Raw genomic sequence first — 19,644 nt, 5'->3', positions numbered from 1 at the left:
ATGTAATAAAACTTAAGATTAACTGTGGTAACAATGTAAGAAATAATACATAAAAAAACATAGTTTCCTAAGAACGCGAAGCGAGGTGGCCATCTCTGTCGGCGCCGGATGATATAGGGCTGAGGGAGGATAGATCTGACAGAATATAGGTCTGAGGGAGCATAGGGCTGAGGGAGCATAGGGCTGAGGGAGCATAGGTCTGAGGGAACATAGGGCTAAAGGAACTGAGGGAACATAGGGTTGAGTGAACAAGGGGCTGATTGAACATAGACAGGTCCCTTCACTATTTCCAGTATGTGCACTGTTACTGAAGACTGTTACTGAAGACTGCTACTGAACACTCAGTAATAATTATGTAAACTGGTACCTACTCAGCCACAAATGGAATTGACCTTGTCCTGTGTGTGAAAAACAGGACCAATGAGATCATTCCTATCCAGCGTCTCTAGTGACGGGGGTCAGAGGTCAGGGGCAGTGGTTTACAGGGTGTGAGCAGGGTGCCATGGAACCCACAGAAGCAGGGTTTCCACTAGCTTATATAGCCACAAAGTCAGATTCCACAGCCACAAAGACAAAATTGGCTACAAAAATTCGCTTTTTGGTCTTAATTTAAGGTTAGGGTTAGGCATAAGGTTAACAGTGTGGTTAATTTTAGAGTTTAGGTTAGGGTTAGGCTTCAAATAAAAATGTAAGAGGATAAATTGTAGAACTGGGCGAGGTTTATGACTTTGTGTCTATAGAAACTAGGGATGACCCAGAAGCAGCTCAGGGTGAAGGGTCAATGGGGTTGTCTTCACGTTTTGCTTTTCGCGATGAATCTTTATGTTTTTGCACTGTCTCCATCCACCTTGTAATTCAATATTTGCCATGTTTGGAAATATATTGGTGTAAGTTCTTAATGTCCCTCTATGCACATTAAACATGTTTTCAGCTGGAGCCAGTTTATATGTACTTTATCTATCTGTAAGATTGATGGATGAATACATCAAACATTATTTCTGAAATATCCCGACTTCATTAAATCATACAAACTCCAAAAATGCTTGCTATTTCAGCTAAACCTACTTCTGTTCTGATGACACAAATAGAGACAAACGTTCGTATTGAGAAACACTATCAATATACTTCCCACAAGGTGGCAGTATTACTTACCATTGATAGCGCCATAACAAGGCAGCTTGCCTAAGCTGCAACTCCACAACTCACTTCCCTGAGCTCCAATTTCTCCCATGCATATCTCACATCTGAGTGCAAGAAGGATCTTGCCTGTTTACTTTACTTTCCCTGCAACCACATCAGTCTTAACTGCCGTCTGTTGAAAAGACATAGACTTTGATTTAAAGGAACACTTGAACACTGTATGAAGTATAACAGAACCCCCCCCGCAATGGTTTAAGTCTCTCAGTGAAGCGAGAGAGAGCAGTGAAAATACAGCAACCGCCATAAAACCGCCATAAAAAAAGCCAGACTACGTTTTGCAACTGCACATGGGGACAAAGATCGTACTTTTTGGAGAAATGTCCTCTGGTCTGATGAAACAAAAATATAACTGTTTGGCCATAATGACCATGGTTATGTTTGGAGGAAAAAGGGGGAGGCTTGCAAGCCGAAGAACACCATCCCAACCGTGAAGCACAGGGGTGGCAGCATCATGTTGTGGGGGTGTTTTGCTGCAGGAGGGACTGGTGCACTTCACAAAATAGATGACATCATGAGGAACAAAAATTATGTGGATATATTGAAGCAACATCTCAAGACATCAGTCAGGGAGTTAAAGCTTGGTCGCAAATGGGTCTTCCAAATGGACAATGACCCCAAGCATACTTCCAAAGTTGTGGCAAAATGGCTACAGGACAACAAAGTTAAGGTATTGGAGTGGCCATCACAAAGCCCTGACCTCAATCCTATAGAAAATTTGTGGGCAGAACTGACTCAGTTACACCAGCTCTGTCAGGAGGAATGGGCCAAAATTCACCCTACTTATTGTGGGAACCTTGTGGAAGGCTACCCGAAACGTTTGACCCAAGTTAAACAATTTAAAGGCAATGCTACCAAAGACTATGAGTGTATGTAAACTTCTGACCCACTGGGAATGTGATGAAATAAATAAAAGCTGAAATAAATCATTCTCTCTACTATTATTCTGACATTTCACATTCTTAGAATAAAGTGGTGATCCTAACTGACCTATAAGACAGGGAATTTTTACTAGGATTAAAAGTCAGGAAATGTGAAAAACTGAGTTTAAATGTATTTGGCAAAGGTGTATGTAAACTTCTGACTTCAACTGTAAGTCTCGCTAGCTCTAAGACAAATGGATGCATGAATGCAGTCACGTTTTATTTCAAGAAGAGTGAATGTGTGAACATTTGTTCTAAACTCTAGTGTGTCTATAAAGAGAGGAAACAGAGTTGCTCTCACAAACTTCTGCACAAACATTGTCTGCGGGCTCCAGTTACACAGAGGGAGACAGCCTTGATACATCCTCCCTCATGTGTCTGTGTGTGTGTGTGTGTGTGTGTGTGTGTGTGTGTGTGTGTGTGTGTGTGTGTGTGTGTGTGTGTGTGTGTGTGTGTGTGTGTGTGTGTGTGTGTTTGCGTTTGCATGTGTGTATGTGTGTGTGTGGATCAGTGTGTGTGTGAATCGTGTGTGTGTGTGTGTGTGTGTGTGTAATAAAAAGCTGGCCAAAAGTGTCTGTTTTCTCTGCTGTAGTCCACAGCTGGAAGTCTGATCGACTCTGCGTCAAAGCTATAGCACAACCTTCCTTCCTCCTACACAGGAAATTGCATTTCCCACTTTCTGCCAAGCAGAGGAGTGAAGTGGGTGGGGTTGTGTGCCTGGGGGGAGGAGGGTGGTTCTAAGCAGAAACAGAGCGAGCCCCATTTCATATTACACACGAATACAGAAAAAAGAAAAGGGAATCCTGAGCTGAGGCTCTTTACTTCGGGAGACATTTAACTGTTTTTTATGGAGACTGCTGGTCTGGAAAATGAAGATCTCTTCTGTGGTCATAGTACTCCTGACTAGAGCATTCATTGGAGGTAAGCAACTTTTCTATTTAGGTGACTGGGTTATAATGGAAAATAGTGTTTTTAGGTCATGATATGAAATTTGGCAATACCTTGAAGAGGTAGTTATGTGGTGATGGATACAGAGAGAGAGAGACAGCAAGAGAGAGAGAGAGAATGTCATAATAAAAGATTGGGAAAACTTTTGTGAAATTAGTAAGTGTTAGAAAACACATTCCACATGACATGCATTTGAATCAGTAAATAATGTGTTTTCCCTTATCTTTGTTAAAAATAAAATGTACTGTGGTTTGTGGGACTTTTTCATAAGATGCAGCTTAATTCTTTAGCTAATAATAAATACATCTAGCAAACTATAGATTTTATCTTGAGATGAATAGTTCCCTTCTTAGTGGCTTGATGGCTTTGTGTGTCATAGAAATATGCTTACTGCAAATGGAAAGTTGTGAAATTACTTGAAAAACCAGATGTTGCTTTTGTCATGAAACAGGCCATAAAGTCTGGTCCTTAATATTTCTTCCACTTAAAATGGACATATGCTTGCACTTAAGCCAAACACCACTTTCAGATGTCTCATCCACAAGCATTAACACAGTAGGAAAGAGATAATTAGGAACACCTTCCTAATATTGAGTTGCACCACATTTTGCCTTAAGAACAGCCTCAATTCGTCGGGGCATGAACTCTACAAGGTGTCGAAAGCGTTCCACAGGGATGCTGGACCATGTTGACTCCAATTCTTCCCAGTTGTGTCAAGTTGGCTGGATGTCCCTTCGGTGGTGGACCATTCTTGATATACACGGGAAACTGTTGTGTGTGACAAACCCAGCTCAAACCGGTGTGCCTGGCACCAACTACTATATCCCATTCAAAGGCACTTAAATCTTTTGTCTTGCCCATTCACCCTCTGAATGACACACATACACAATCCATGTCTCAGTTGTCTCAAGGCTTAAACATCATTATTTAACCTATCTCATCCCCTTGATCTACACTAATTGAAGTGGATTTAACAGGTGACATCAATAAGGGATCATAGCTTTCTCCTGGATTCACCTGGTCAGTCTATGTCATGGAAAGAGCCAGTGTCCCTTATGTTTTGTCTACTCAGTGTTTATTTACTGTACCTTTGTGTACTATATCTTTCAGAAGTGTGCCAGGCCATCAACATCACTGTCACCCCCTCCCCGTTTACGGTGGCCCAGGAGGGCGAGAACGTCACCCTGACCTGCCAGGTGTCCCAGAGACGTCGCTCCAGCAGCCTGCCCGTAGTCAAATGGACATTCCTGCCGGAACGTTCTTCAAGCGACGAAGAGTTCCTCATCGCCAGGGTCAACATGAGAAAGGCCAGGTTCTATGGGGACTATACTAAGAGCTTCCCCTGGCCTAAGTTGAAACTGACAGTGGTCAAGCAGGGGAAGATTTTTGACCTGCTCATTATGAACATCTCAGTGGAGGACCGTGGACTCTACATATGCCGGGTGCAGGAGTTCAAGAAGCACCAGAACCGATGGAAGGCATCAACAAACTGTACGGCCGCCACCGAGCTTAGAGGTAACTATGGCTTTAGGTGTAGCACTGTCTGTGGTGCAGTAGAATACAAATGATGCAGATGGTGGTGGTGGTAGTAGTAGTAGCAGCAGCAGTAGCAGTAGTAGTAGTAGTAGTAGTAGTAGTAGTACAGTGGTATAAGTAGTAGTAGTAGTAGTACAGTGGTATTAGTAGTAGCAGTAGTAGTAGTAGTAGTAGCAGTAGTAGAAGTACACTTACATTGATATTTTAGTCATTTAGCAGACGCTCTTATTCAGAGCGACTTACAGTCACAGTGCATTCATCTTAAGATAGCTAGCTGGGACAACCACATATCTCAGGCATAGTAAGTACATTTTTCCTCAATAAAGTAGCTATCAGCAAAGTCAGTGCAAGTAGTAGCAGTAGTAGTAGTAGTAGTAGTAGTAGTAGTAGAAGTAGTAGTGGAGTACAGTGGAAATATTAGTAGTAGCAGTAGCAGTAGTAGTAGCAGTAGCAGTACTAGTAGTAGTAGTAGTAGCAGTAGTAGTAGCAGAAGCAGCAGTAGTAGTAGTAGTAGCAGTAGTACAGTGGTAATATTAGTAGTAGCAGCAGCAGGAGTAATAGCAATAGCAGTAGCAGTAGCAGTAGTAGTATCAGCAGTAGTAGTAGTAGCAGCAGTAGTAGCAGTATTAAGATGGCGCCGGAGAACAAGGCTGACATTTTACATATTCCTAAATGTTTGATTCTTTGCGTTGTTTGTAACTTAGTTTTTAACTTATTTTGTACATAATGTTGCTGCTACCGACTCTTATGCCCGAAAATAACTTCTGCACACCAGAACTGCGATTACTCACCACGGACTGGCAGAATCCTTTTTTTTTCCTTTAACGAGTCCGACGAGCCCGATGTGAATGATATACTGCTTTCCCGGGAACAGGCCTAGATCCCCGTCATTTGCGTGAAGAGAAGGTGGGAGAAAAAGGGGCCAGAGGGTGGGCTGCCTTCTGAGAATTTGTAGGCGATTGAATAAACCCCCACTTCCTTCCATTCTGCTAACAAATGTGCAATCTTTGGAAAATAAAATCGATGACCTACGAGGAAGATTAAACAACCAAAGGGACATTCAAAACTGCAATAGCTCATGCTTCACGGAGTTATGGCTGAATGACGATATTATCAACATACAGCTGGCTGGTTATACGCTGTATCGGCAGGATAGAACAGCCGTGCCTGGTAAGGCAAGGGGCGACGGACTATGTATTTTTGTAAATAACAGCTGGTGCACGATATCTAAGGAAGTCTCAAGGTTTTGCTCGACTGCGGTAGAGTATCTCATGATAAGCTGTAGACCACAATATCTACCTAGAGAATTTTCATCTGTATTTTTCGTAGCTGTCTACATACCAGCACAGACTGATGCTGGCACTAAGACTGCAGTCAATGAGCTGTATTCTGCCATAAGTGAACAGGAAAACGCTCACCCAGAGGCGACGCTCCTAGTAGCCGGGGACTTTAATGCAGGGAAACTTAAATCCGTCTTACCAAATTTCTATCAGCATTTTAAATGTGCAACCAGAGGGAAAACAACTCTGGACCACCTTTACTCCACACACAGAGATGCATACAAAGCTCTCCCTCACCCTACATTTGGCAAATCTGACCATAATTCTATCCTCCTGATTCCTGCTTACAAGCAAAAATTAAAGCAGGAAGCACCAGTGACTCGATCAATAAAAAAGTGGTCAGATGAAGCAGATGCTAAGCTACAGGACTGTTTTGGTAGCACAGGGGTACACCACATCAGTCATTGGCTTCATCAGAGTGCATCGATGACGTCACCCCCACAGTGACTGTACGTACATACCCCAACCAGAAGACATGGATTACAGGCAACATCCGCACTGAGCTAAAGACTAGAGCTGTCGCTTTCAAGGAGCGTTTCACTGACATTTTCAACCTCTCCTTGTCCGAGTCTGTAATACCAACATGTTTCAAGCAGACCACCATAGTCCATGTGCCCAAGAACACTAAGGTGACCTGCCTAAATGACTACCGACCCGTAGCTCTCACATCTGTTGCCATGAAATGCTTTGAAAGGCTGGTCATGGCTCACATCAACATCATTATCCCAGAAACCCTAGACCCACTCCAATTTGCATACCACCCTAACAGATCCACATCTGATGCAATCTCTATTGCACTCCACACTGCCCTTTCCCACCTGGACAAAAGGAACACCAATGTGAGAATGCTATTCATTGACTACAGCTCAGTGTTCAACACCATAATGCCCTCAAAGCTCATCACTAAGCTAAGGACCCTGGGACTAAACACCTCCCTCTGCAACTGGATCCTGGACTTCCTGACGGGCCAGCCCCAGGTAGTAAGGGTAGGTAACAACACATCCGCCACGCTGATCCTCAACACAGGGGCCCCTCAGGGGTGCGTGCTCAGTCCCCTCCTGTAATCCCTGTTAACTCATGACTGCACGGCCAGGCACGACTCCAACACCATCATTAATTTGCTGATGACACAACAGTGGTAGGCCTGATCACCGACAACAACGAGACGGCCTATAGGGAGGAAGTCAGAGACCTGGCCGTGTGATGCCAGGACAACAACCTCTCCCTCAACGTGATCAAGACAAAGGACATGATTGTGGACTACAGGAAAAAGAGGACCGAGCACGCCCCATTCTCATCGACGGGGCTGTAGTGGAGCAGGTTGAGAGCAGTTTGACAGCAAAGCACTACAGAGGGTAGTGCGTACAGCCCGGTACATCACTGGGGCCAAGCTTCCTGCCATCCAGGACCTCTATATCAGGGGGTGTCAGAGGAAGGCCCTAAGAATTGCCAAAGACTCCAGCCACCCTAGTCATAGACTGCTCTCTCTGCTACCACACGGCAAGCGGTACCGGCGTGCCAAGTCTAGGTCCAAGAGGCTTCTAAACAGCTTCTACCCCAAGCCATAAGACTCCTGAACAATTAATCAAATGGCTACCCAGACTATTTGCATTGCCCCCCCCCCATATTTTACACCGCTGATACTCTCTGTTGTTATTATCTATGCATAGTCACTTTAATAACTCTACCTACATGTACATATTACCTCAACTAACCGGTACCCCCGCATATTGACTCTGTACCGGTACCCCCCTGTATATAGTCTTGCTATTGTTATTTTACTGCTGCTCTTTAATTACTTGTTACTTTTATTTCTTATTCTTATTCGTATTGATTTTTGTATTTTTTTTAACTGCATTGTTGGTTAGGGCTTGTAAGTAAGAATTTCACTGTAAGGTTGTATTCGGCGCATGTGACTAATACAATTTGATTTGATTTGATTAGTAGTAATAGTAGTAGTACAGTGGTATTATTATTATTAGTAGTATCAACAGTACTAGTAGTAGTAGTAGTAGTAGTAGTAGTACAGCGTTATTATTAGAAGGAGTAGTAGTAGTTGTAGTAGTACAGCGTTATTATTAGAAGTAGTAGTAGTAGTTGTAGTAGTACCGTGTTGTTATTAGAAGTAGTAGTAGTAGTAGCATCAGTAGTAGTAGTAGCTGTAGCAGTAGCAGCAGCAGTAGTAGTAGTAGCAGCAGTAGTAGTAGTAGTAGCAGTAGCAGTAGTATCAGTAGTAGCAGTAGCAGTAACAGTAGTAGTAGTAGCAGTAGCAGAAGTAGTAGTAGCAGTAGCATGAGTAGTAGCAGTAGTAGTAGTAGTAGTAGCAGTAGTATCAGTAGTAGTAGTAAAAGTAGTAGTAGCAGTAGCAGTAGCAGCAGCAGTAGTGTTAGTATCAGTGTTAGTAGTAATGTAGTAGTAGTAGTAGCAGTATCAGTAGTAGTGTAGCAGTAGTAGTAGCAGTAGCAGTAGCAGGAGTAGTAGTATTAGTTGTAGCAGCAGTAGTAGGGTAGTAGTAGTAGTAGTAATAGTAGCAGGAGTAGTAGTATTGGTAGTAGGAGCAGTAGTAGTGTAGTAATAGTAGTAGTTGTAGTAGCAAAATTATTAGTATTAGTAGTAGCAGTAGCAGTAGTAGTGTAGTACAGTGGAAACATTAGAAGTAGTAGTTGTAGAAGCAGGAGTAACGTGCTAATGATAGCTGGAACCAGAACCTAGTTTCGTGTTTCATCGATCATGAGAAGGAAGAGATTGTGTCATGTGTAAAGGTCATTACATTTTACATTTACATTTTAGTCATTTAGCAGACGCTCTTATCCAGAGCGACTTACAAATTGATGTTTTCATTGTGGTAGGGAATTCCATGGTTTTGAACAAGCTTGAAAAGAAGTGAGACTTCATAGCAATATGTTTCATGGCAGCTAGTGGTTAGAGGGCTTTCTTATGCTCGCGTGACAAGATAGAGTATCTTGCCTTCTCTAAAGCTGATGTCAGCCCTTCTGATCTGCCAGTTCGATGCTGAACATTCAGTGAAAGAATCTAAGCAACATACACTGTAGCAAAGCAGATATAGCAAAGTAGATGTAGCACAGCAGATATTGGAAAGCAGATGTATTACAGCAGATGCAGAAAAGCAGATGTAGCACAGCAGATGCAGCTAAGCAGATATAGCAAAGCAGATATAGCAAAGCAGATGTAGCAATGTAGATGTAGCACAGCAGACGCAGCTAAGCATATGTAGCAAAGCAGATGCATCAAAGCAGATGTAGCAAAGCAGATGTAGAAAAGCCGATGTAGCAAAGCAAATGCAGAAAAGCAGATGTAGCACAGCAGATGCAGCTAAGCAGATATAGCAAAGCAGATATAGCAAAGCAGATGTAGCAAAGCAGATGTAGCAAAGTAGATGTAGCACAGCAGACGCAGCTAAGCATATGTAGCAAAGCAGATGCATCAAAGCTATGTAGCAAAGCAGATGTAGAAAAGCCGATGTAGCAAAGCAGATGCATCAAAGCAGATGTAGCAAAGCAGATGTAGCAAAGCAGATGTAGCAAAGCAGATGCATCAAAGCAGATGTAGCAAAGCAGATGTAGCAAAGCAGATGTAGCACAGCAGATATAGCAAAGCAGATGCATAGGTGCCGATACAATATGTATTGTGATTCTCCCGATTCTCCCTAAACTACATGTGTTGCGATTTGATACTGTGATTTTATTGCGATTTCATGTTCCAAACGTATTGCTTACTATTGGGGGGGAGGGGGGTCCAAATAGTCTGGGTAGCCATTTGATTAGCTGTTCAAGAGTCTTATGGCTTGGGGGTAGAAGCTGTTTAGAAGCCTCTTGGACCTAGACTTGGCACTCCAGTACTGCTTGCCATGCGGTAACAGAGAGAACAGTAAATGACTAGGGTAGCTGGAGTCTTTGACCATTTTTAGGGCCTTCTGACACCGCCTGGTATAGAGGTCCTGGATGGCAGGAAGCTTGGCCCCAGTGATGTACTGGGCCGGACGCACTACCCTCTGTAGTGCCTTGCGGTCGGAGGCCGAGCAGTTACCATACCAGGCAGTGATGCAATCCGTCAGGATGCTCTCGATGGTGCAGCTGTAAAACCTTTTGAGGATCTGAGAACCCATGCCAAATATTTTCAGTCTCCAGAGGGGGAATAGCTTTTGTCATTCCCTCTTCACGATTATCTTGGACCATGATAGTTTGTTGGTGATGTGGACGCCAAGGAACTTGAAGCTCTCAACCTGCTCCAATACAGCCCCGTTGATGAGAATGGGGGTGTGCTCGGTCCTCCTTTTCCTATAGTCCATGATCATCTCCTTTGTCTTGATCACTTTGAGGGAGAGGTTGTTGTACTCGCACCACACGGTCAGGTCTCTGACCTCCTCCCTATAGGCTGTCTGGTTGTTGTCGGTGATCAGGCCTACCACTGTTGTGTCATCAGCTAACGTAATGATGGTGTTGGAGTCGTGCCTGGCCGTGCAGTCATGAGTGAACAGGGAGGACAAGAGGGGACTGAGCACGCACCCCTGAGGGGCCCCTGTGTTGAGGATCAGCGTGGTGGATGTGTTGTTACCTACCCTTACAACCTGGGGCGGCCCGTCAGGAAGTCCAGGATCCAGTTGCAGAGGGAGGTGTTTAGCCCCAGGGTACTTAGCTTGCTGATGAGCTTTGAGGACACTATTATGTTGAACGCTAAGCTGTAGTCAATGAATCGCATTCTCACATAGGTGTTCCTTTTGTCCAGGTGTGAAAGGGCAGTGTGGAGTGCAATAGAGATTGCATCATCTGTGGATCTGTTGGTGCGGTATGCAAATTGGAGTGGGTCTAGGGTTTCTGGGATAATGGTGTTGATGTGAGCCATGACCAGCCTTTCAAAGCATTTCATGGCTACAGACTTGAGTGCTACGGGTTGATAGTCATTTTGGCAGGTTACCTTAGTGTTCTTGGGCACAGGGACTATGGTGGTCTGCTTGAAACATGTTGGTAATACAGACACAGACAGGGAGAGGTTGAAAATGTCAGTGACGACACTTACCAGTTGGTCAGCGCATGCTCGGGGCCTCACATGGAGAAAGAGGGTGATACAAAGAAGATGGAGAAAAGTGAAGAAAGAGGACGTTAAAGGGAAGGATGTTTTGAAGGTTTTTGTGATGAGGACTTTTGTATGGATCATCACTGCATACTGGTATTCATTTCTTATTTTATTTCTTTACGTTTACTCTGACGTAGCCCAAAATGACCCATTGAATTGGTCTATTGATTGCTGAAGACAGTATTTATCCCAGAATGCAGATCTGTGTTAGGGACGCTATTCATTCGATCTGTGTACCGTCACTGTGTGAGGATATAATGAGAAACTTCCTATCAAAAAGAAAGGGGGAGCACATATGAATGGAATCAATTGAACAGTGAGAGACACTTCTTTGGCTCCATGCAGTGCTGCAGATTCAGATGATTCATAGTATTCCAGAATGTGCAGCTGGCCTTTTGGCTCAGTGCATATTCATAATGTCCTATTGAAGTCATACTATATGATTCATGGCAAAGAAGAGTCTTCTGCACCACGATACTGTACGCTTGATTTCTGATGACCACTATCTAGAAACAAAAACTGCTTTGAAGTATATTTGGGACTCCTCAATCAGACTTAGGAACCAAAAATACATGATCGAGTGTAGCTTCACCAAGATAGGAACAAGTTATAGAATTTACAGTAAAATAAATGTGTGGCAAAAAAAGTATATACTTGGCAAACACAATTACAGCAAATACTGAGCCAAGACTCATAGCTCGCTGTCATCTACCTCAGACTAATGTTTCAAAATAGTTGAATGTAGGCCATAATTATGGTCGGCACAGACAAAGCAAGTGCTGCTGGTTTAGCATCAAGGGAAATACTCTAGAGGTAACCCCAGCGTAAGGGTCAGTGCTATCCGGGTTCCTTGGAACATCCCTACTCCAAACCTGACCCTAACCTTAACCCTAACCTTAACCATAACCCTTACCTAACCCTAACCTTAACCCTTACCTTGACCATTTTACATTCCAACTTCAACGTGGTAGTCCCAATAATCTTGGATGGCACAGACCCAGTTTAAACCCTGTGTACAGGCTAACGTGCAGCACACCCAGACAGGCAGACACCCAGCCAGGCTTCAGCCCAGTAACCCTGGAGCTCTGGTGGCTAGCTAAGCTAAGGATGGCTGCTATGTGTGAGAGAGGCTGTTGTCAGCTGCTGGCGGTTTGGGGTATTTCAGGACGGCTCGGTGGGTGTTAGCTACCACTAGTCAGTGATTCAGGAAGAGGATCCAGAGGAGAGGATAACCTCGATGCTGTCATCCTACGCCGAGCCACGTACAATTAGATGTATTGCAAATGTATAATCAGGCAGGACGGTTGACACACTGATGACCATGAACTTTCCCTGGTTTCCTTTCAGTGCATGTCCTACCAGCGACCACGGCCAAGGAGAGTCTGTGGAGATTGTTTGAAGGTAAGAATGCGACTCTCTGGTTCTCTGCATTGTACTTGACTAAAATAGCGCAACAACAATAAATAGGTCATAGATGGCAAAGATATTTCTGCATAAGTGACTAAGAACTGATACATGAGTCTTCAGGGTTGTACGATATTTTGAATGTGACTAATCTGGTCGGTTTTGTGTGTTTCAGACGTGTACCTGTGCGCTGTGCTGATCTGCTCTGTGGGACTGGTGTGCATGTGCATGTTCACTGTGGCGGTGACCTGCCAATATGTTCATAGGAAGAAGAAGTTAAAAGGCGAGTAAACACTCTATCCCTGCTCCTTCCATCCAACACTGAAAGCCCTCATCTGGGCCATATTACCAGATCATTTAAAGATAATGGACTCTGATATGTAAAGCCAAGGCATGCTTTTTGATGAAATGGCAGAATGTTTTTTGCCCGTCATGCGCTTATGTTTTTTCTCATTGCCTCATAGACAACTACCATTTGGTCAAGAGCCTACAGAACAGGTAAGCTTCATCATCCAAACTAAAGTAACTGTGACTTATACTGTACTTTAGCCACTATGGTACACACAGACTCTTTTCTTCCATGACCGTGATGGCTACTTACATTTCCCTGCTCTAATTCTGCTGTAAACATGCCTGTCTGCTGTCTGCAGTTCAGGGGAGACGGTGACCAGTCTAGTCAGTGTGTCTCCAGCTCTGCCCAAAAAGCAGAGGAGGTACAGGAAGAAACGAAGCAAAGCCCAGTCAGAGATACCACCAGAGATACCAGTTAAAGGTAAACAGACAGTCTCTCAACAACATCATACATCTGTATCACATTTTCCCTTACCCAAGCATGTATGTTTTCTTAGAAGCCTATCTTCTAACCCACAGTTGAGTATGTGGTCTGGGGGAGAGAATGTGGTTAAAGTGATCATCAGAGCATAAAGGAGTACTGAACACTCTGTTTCCTGATGCTAGAGATGTTGTGAATTATCTGAGGAACATTGCTTTACTTGCTACTACCTTTTGAGCCCATATATGGATCTACTATACCGTACGTGCTGGCATAGATACACTGGAAAAAGAGCCAAACAACTTCTATATCAGTCTTTGTGACATCAGTGTGTTACCAGAAATAGTGCAAAGTTTATGGTCAACTAATCAAGTAAGACAGTGGATTTAAAAAAAGTTACGTTTGTTCTTGATGGTGATATTTTTGTTTACCCTTGAGATGAATAGGCTGATGTTTGACCGTTTTAAAGTGTTGCATCTGTCTCACAAGGAGTTCATGTCATGTCGTAGTAGTCTGAATGGCTACATGTCAAACGTTGTATGTCTGTTTAACTCTGCTTTGACGTCTGCGTACAAATCATCACTAATAAATGACAGGACGGGCACGTAAACATTGCAGACGGAGAACATTTTGGTTCTGGGTTTGGGTTTTAGGGGGGAAATGTTTCTTGTGACACAGACAATGTGTTCCCTATCTGCATAAAGTATGTAATCATTGTATTCTTCCACAGCACCCATAGCAAACAAAATCCCAAAACCCAAACTTTTAAAGGTACAGCCGATGAAAGTGGTCTTGGTAAGTGCTCTGGGGTAACTCCTGGTTCATACATACAATTTAAAAGGCAACACCTACAGTATTTCAGTAGAGGGCTGTCCATGTATATGTGATTGTTATCCCGAGGTAATTTTGTCCAGTATCATATTATAAAAGACACAACATGAATAACTCAATTGACGAGTATGCTTCTTCACACGTTTAATCTTTCTCCTTGTCCCCTATAGCCGAAGATTGCAGAGGAGAGCCTGACATATGCAGAGTTGGAGCTGGTCAAGCCTCTGCCGGACAACAAAGCCTCGTGCACAAGCACTGTGTACGCCCAGATCCTCTTTGAGGAGAGGCAAGTATGAGAAACACACCACTTTTAGCTGAAGCTTATGTACAAAATGTTATATATTATTGTTTTATATTGTGTATTTCAATAAATTATTGGCGATTTTTTTTTTTTTTTACAAAGCCAAAATGAGATGAGATACAAACATGTTTTCTATACTGTGTTGAATTTTTATTTTACAATTTACTTTTTACATTCTTTTTTTTTTTTACCTCCCAAAACATCTGCATGATGTCTGTCATCTTCTGCTATGTTATTACAGCAGTACTGCAGCTGCAAAGGTTGACATTAAGGTAACAATTAGACGCCCACCCATTTGTGTTATTTGTGTTATCACGCAGCTCTTTCAACTGGTGCCAAAGTCAACGGGCTCTTGGCGACACACTTGTACCCAGAGCTGTGATCAGCTGTGACAGAGCAGTTTAACAACTGGTTGCAAACGAAAGGCCTTGTTCGGTTTGACTTGCAGCACCAGTGTTTTCCTCTCGCCTTATGATTACATAGCACATGATTACTTAAGGTTTTCGTTCTTTCTTTTTTTTTTACTCCTGATAAGAACTACACCAATGACCAAATGCCGTTTCTTTATCTCTCAAGATCTGCACAACAGCGGAGATTTTGTCTTCTGGTTTTTACTTTTCCGTGAATTTAAGTGTGTGTAAAAATGCTTAGTATGTTTAATGACCCCTTGGATTTAACCATGGAAAAGCGAGCAAAACAACAGGATTTTTTTTCTCCCCCAGTGAACTTGAAATGCCAGACATTCAGGCACCATAACCATTCCCCATCCACCAGTTCTCTCTCTCATATATGAAGATCTATACATTGACTAATAATCACCAGAGTGCATTGAGACGATTCCATGTAGGAAAAACAAATCCTTCCCACATACATTGACAACAACTAAATCTATCTATATCTATCTACACAATGGCTCAAAGTAAACTTCCTGGGGAGAGAAAAACGTCTTAAAACCTTTTTAAACTGTGAAAATTGAAGTCTCCTCCAAACCACATTTGACTTAATGGGAGGCCACTGCGTGGACCTCTAACTAGAACCATGTGTGAACGCTGAACTCTGCACTTTCCTCTGCACTTTTCCTTTGCCATTCGTTTAACCCGGAGAGTGCCGTCGCCAACATTACTCTCCATTCCATTTGGAGCGCCTCTGTTATTTGTTTTTGTCATTTGAAAATGACGTCGTCGCTGTCTGATGAAAACCTCGTAACAATATTTTTGCCAATTTAAATGTTTTTTCATTTATTGAAAGCAATAACTCCCCTCAATGTACTCTCAACATTTCATGACTCTAGGACCAAGAAAATGTATTCAAAATATCTTCTGAAGTTTCATAATTGTATATTCGTTAATGGGAAAATATGGTCATTTTTTTCATTTACTGAAAAGTTTCTGTTTTGGAGATGAGATTTTCATCAGACAGCGACGATAGATGTGTGTGTGTATAATGTATCATATGTGCTGTATAAACATAAAGCGGATGTATATGGTCAGTGGTTAATGGCGTGTTTCCTTGTGCTTTCTTTCAAACCTCAACAGGATATCACTTCAGTGAAAAGTCAATGATTATTCATGACATGTTATAAGGAAAAGGGAAATTGAACAAGTAGCAGGTAAAAGAGATGTTGTGGTTTGATCATACCTCCATGTGTGCTTAATTGAGGGAAATGGAGGGTGGGGTAAAGAGTGTCTTCTCTTGTGGAGGAGGAACTGTAATGACAGAGAGAGAGAGACAGACAGAGAGAGAAGAGAGAGAGAGAGAGAGAGAGACAGAGAGAGACAGAGAGAGAGAGAGAGAGACAGAGAGAGAGAGAGAGAGAGACAGGGAGAGAGAGACAGAGAGAGAGAGAGAGAGAGAGAGAGAGAAGAGAGAGGAGAGAGAGAGACACAGAGAGAGAGAGAGAGACACAGAGAGAGAGAGAGAGAGAGAGAGAGACAGAGAGAGACAGAGAGAGAAGTGTGACAGGCCCAGACAGGTTGACAGTGGGAGCAAACAGAGTGACTTTAAATAGACAAACAACAGTCTGCCTCCCCGCCCTGCACACAGATTAAACTACAGAGGCCAGCGAAAAATACAAAGCATATTTTTCTGTGTGTCACGGAGGGGGTCAGATCTCAAGTCTCCAGACATCACAAAGTTTCTGAATTGCAGTGTACAGTAAACATAGTGTAGCTGTTGCCTACGTATATCCTGTGTGGTAAGAGAAATAGGTACCGTGATTGTCAAAGTACCAGTCTGACATCTCTGACTCAGACTCAATAAGCTATAGGAAATAAATGGTTTAGGCTATTTAACCATGTCATGTCTCACTGCAAATTACCCACTGGCTCTGTTAAACACTCATTGTGTTCAAAGAGTGTTTAGGTCATTGGCTCACACTAAAAGTGTTGGGCCGTAACTAATGAAAACAGTTTGGTAACTGATCCCCTCTGGTCCCATGCTGATGACATCAGTCCTTAGTGACACACTATGAACGAAGCATTACATTTTTACAGAATACAGAAAATGACTATTTTCATTGAAGATGTTCTTCTGTATCGACAGAGTTGTTTCTTTTTCCACAATCACATCGGTAAGCAATGGCACAGTATCCAACTTCTCTCACCACCAAGCCCTCCAATTGTCCTGTACATCATAGCACCCTTAAACTCATATACAACTTTTCCAAGTATAATTATTATTGATACTCAGTCAAGTACCGTTGAAGTAGTTCCAGAAACATTTATACAATGAAGAGCTCTTTAAATTTGATCTTTAGACTGTATGACAGGGTTGTATTGAGTCAGAGGAGAACAAAACCACATCCATTCAAGACTTGAATAAACAGAACGACATGTTTCTGCCCATTCCTGACAGTTTTCCTAAACATGATGTCCAACAAACTATAACTCATCCCTTGAATAGGCTACATGGCTAATTCGGCTATCTTTGAAAGGAATTACAATACCAAAACAAAACAGCTCCACAGTCAAAGACATGACAAGAAAAGAAATGAGAATTGTACAGAAATCCTCTGTGAGTATCATCAGACAATTAGTCACTTGGGGCCTTAAATATTAACCCATAATAAAACTCTGTACCTGGTGACCCTACCAAGTTTCAGGTAAGACCCAAGTGCAGACTGTGTTGAAGTAACAATGTTTCTTGCAACAACAGGGGCAGGCAAACGACAGGTCAAGGCAGGCAGGGGTTGATAATCCAGAGTAGCGGCAAAGGTACAGGACGGCAGGCGGATACCTGGTTGACTGGGGTGCCGGGGGTGAAAGTCGGCGATGAGTGCCGGGTCCAAGATGTCTTTAGCAGGAACCCAGCACCTCTCCTCTGGGCCATAACTCTCCCAGTCAACCAGGTACTGCTCCGTGGATGAACCTTCAGGTTGCGTCTCACAATGTATGCTGGCTGGCCATCGATGACACAGGGGGGAGGGATGGGCCTAGAAACAGAAGACAAGGGGCAGTCAGACAAGGTTTTGACTCTAGACAGAGCCAAGTTAAGAAAAATACGGAGGGTACGGGGCAACAGAGGACGAACAGCAGAGGGGCTAATGATCTTGGAGCGGGGGCAAAAAGTCTCAGCTTCCGGGGATGTAGCCACGGCACTACAGTGTCGTGCCAGCGCCTCAGGCTTGACCTTCTTGGATACCGGTCGGTGCTGCGGAAGTGAAGTGGCCTTACTGAACCTTACTGGCCTTACTGAACCCCTCCCAGAGGTCCTGGTACTCTGTGGAGCTGGCGTTGAGGTCCGGGGAAATTTCCAAGCCCCCAGGAAGACGTCCCGGGGCAGGCAGAGCTGACTTCAGGCAATGAGTGTGGCAGGACGGGCTCCAGCCCACGATGGCACCAGTAGCCCAGCCAAGAGAATCCCAATACCACGGGAACCTGCAGAGACTCAACCAGCAGGAATTGGATCGTCTCACTGTGGTTCCGACACTCGTAGGTTGACGGGGGGGGGGTCTGGTGTGTGACCCGGCCTATAGAGCGCCCGTTCAGCGCTCTAACAACCATGGGAATGGAGAGGGGTTGAGTGGGGATGCCCAGCTCGGATGCCAGGGTAACGTCCATGAGACTCACATCGGCCCCCGAGTCAATGAGAACCTGGAAAGACTTGGACTGGTCACCCCACCGCAGCATGGCACGGAGAGGGGGGCGAGTAAGGGGAGACGGACATTTTTCTTTAAGGCCCACCAGAGTACTCACTCCAACGAATGAGCTAGGTCTCTTGAAGGGACAGGTAGACACATAATGACCAGCAGTACTGCAATACAGACAACTCTGGGTCTCAAGTCTGCGCACGCGTTCAGCCCTGCAGAGCTGCATCGGCTCGGGAAGAGGTGAATCGGCAGTCTCCGGGGGCTCTTGGAGAACTCGGGTAAGCTTGGATGGGGGGTGGAGGGGGTGGAGACAAGCACAAGGCCAGGTGAAACAGATCAGGGCGTGACATACCCAATGGGGCAGTTACACAATAACAGAGGAAGAAAACCGAGGGGCTGTAACAGACACTGTCAGCTGGCACAGGGTTGGGAGTAGGAAAGCTAGACCAGACAGAATGGACGTCCTGCTAACAAGGATAGCCCAATTCCGATATTTTTCCCACTAATTGGTCTTTTGACCAATTATATCAGAATTTTTTCACAGCAGATATTTTTTCAAAAGACCAAATCGTGAAAGAAATATCATAATTGGGCTGCCTGTCTAAATGCAGCCGTTATGTCCAGCAATCCAGCCTCAGCACTTGGCCAATGTGCTAGTATCGCAGCAGTAGATAGCCCAGTATGATTGATTGCTGAGTGTTAGTGTTTGACATTGTCAGCTACTAGAGGGTTTTCTTGAATGAAACAATAAGTAGAATCAGTGTGTATGAGTAGAATAAACCCATAATAAACTAAATGAATAGGTTAGTTAAACACCAGTGAATGAAATGCAGGTATGTGTGTTTATACTCAACGGGTTGTCTGGCTGTTACAGAGGAATCATCACCCCTCAAGTAAAGCAGAGCTCTTTTTACAGGGGGAGGATGACAGACTGAACACAGGTAAACAAGAGGCCCTTGTGATGTGTTGTCCTCCTGGGGACCAGAAACAGGATCCCATTGACAGACACAATGACCTGGAGGATCTGTCTAGCTTGGTCTCTGTCTGTGGACAACCCAAAAAAACCTGTGGACAACACGCCCCCACCCCCCCCACCCCCTCCTACCCCTCATCCTCTCTCTCTCTTTCCCTCTCTCAATTCAATTCAATTTAAGGGCTTTATTGGCATGGGAAACATATGTTAACATTGCCAAAGCAAGTGAAATAGTGTC

General features: G+C 43.8%; 1 protein-coding gene across 1 annotated transcript; it reads left to right on the top strand.

Annotated features, from left to right (window-relative positions):
- The first annotated feature begins 2,831 nt into the window (after positions 1-2,831).
- On the top strand, positions 2,832-15,843 carry LOC106579006 (V-set and transmembrane domain-containing protein 4). The gene is made up of 9 exons (XM_014158396.2): positions 2,832-3,041; positions 4,179-4,583; positions 12,386-12,439; positions 12,618-12,725; positions 12,907-12,940; positions 13,093-13,214; positions 13,945-14,009; positions 14,216-14,331; positions 14,667-15,843. The coding sequence occupies exons 1-9, from the start codon at positions 2,990-2,992 to the stop codon at positions 14,749-14,751; spliced, it is 1,041 nt and encodes a 346-aa protein (XP_014013871.1). The 5' UTR covers positions 2,832-2,989; the 3' UTR covers positions 14,752-15,843.
- Positions 15,844-19,644: the final 3,801 nt, after the last annotated feature.

This window comes from Salmo salar, chromosome ssa19 (genome assembly GCF_905237065.1).
Source record: "Salmo salar chromosome ssa19, Ssal_v3.1, whole genome shotgun sequence".
Lineage (NCBI taxonomy): Eukaryota > Metazoa > Chordata > Actinopteri > Salmoniformes > Salmonidae > Salmo > Salmo salar.
Note: the sequence above shows the minus strand (reverse complement) of the source record. Positions and strands in the feature narration are given on the sequence as shown.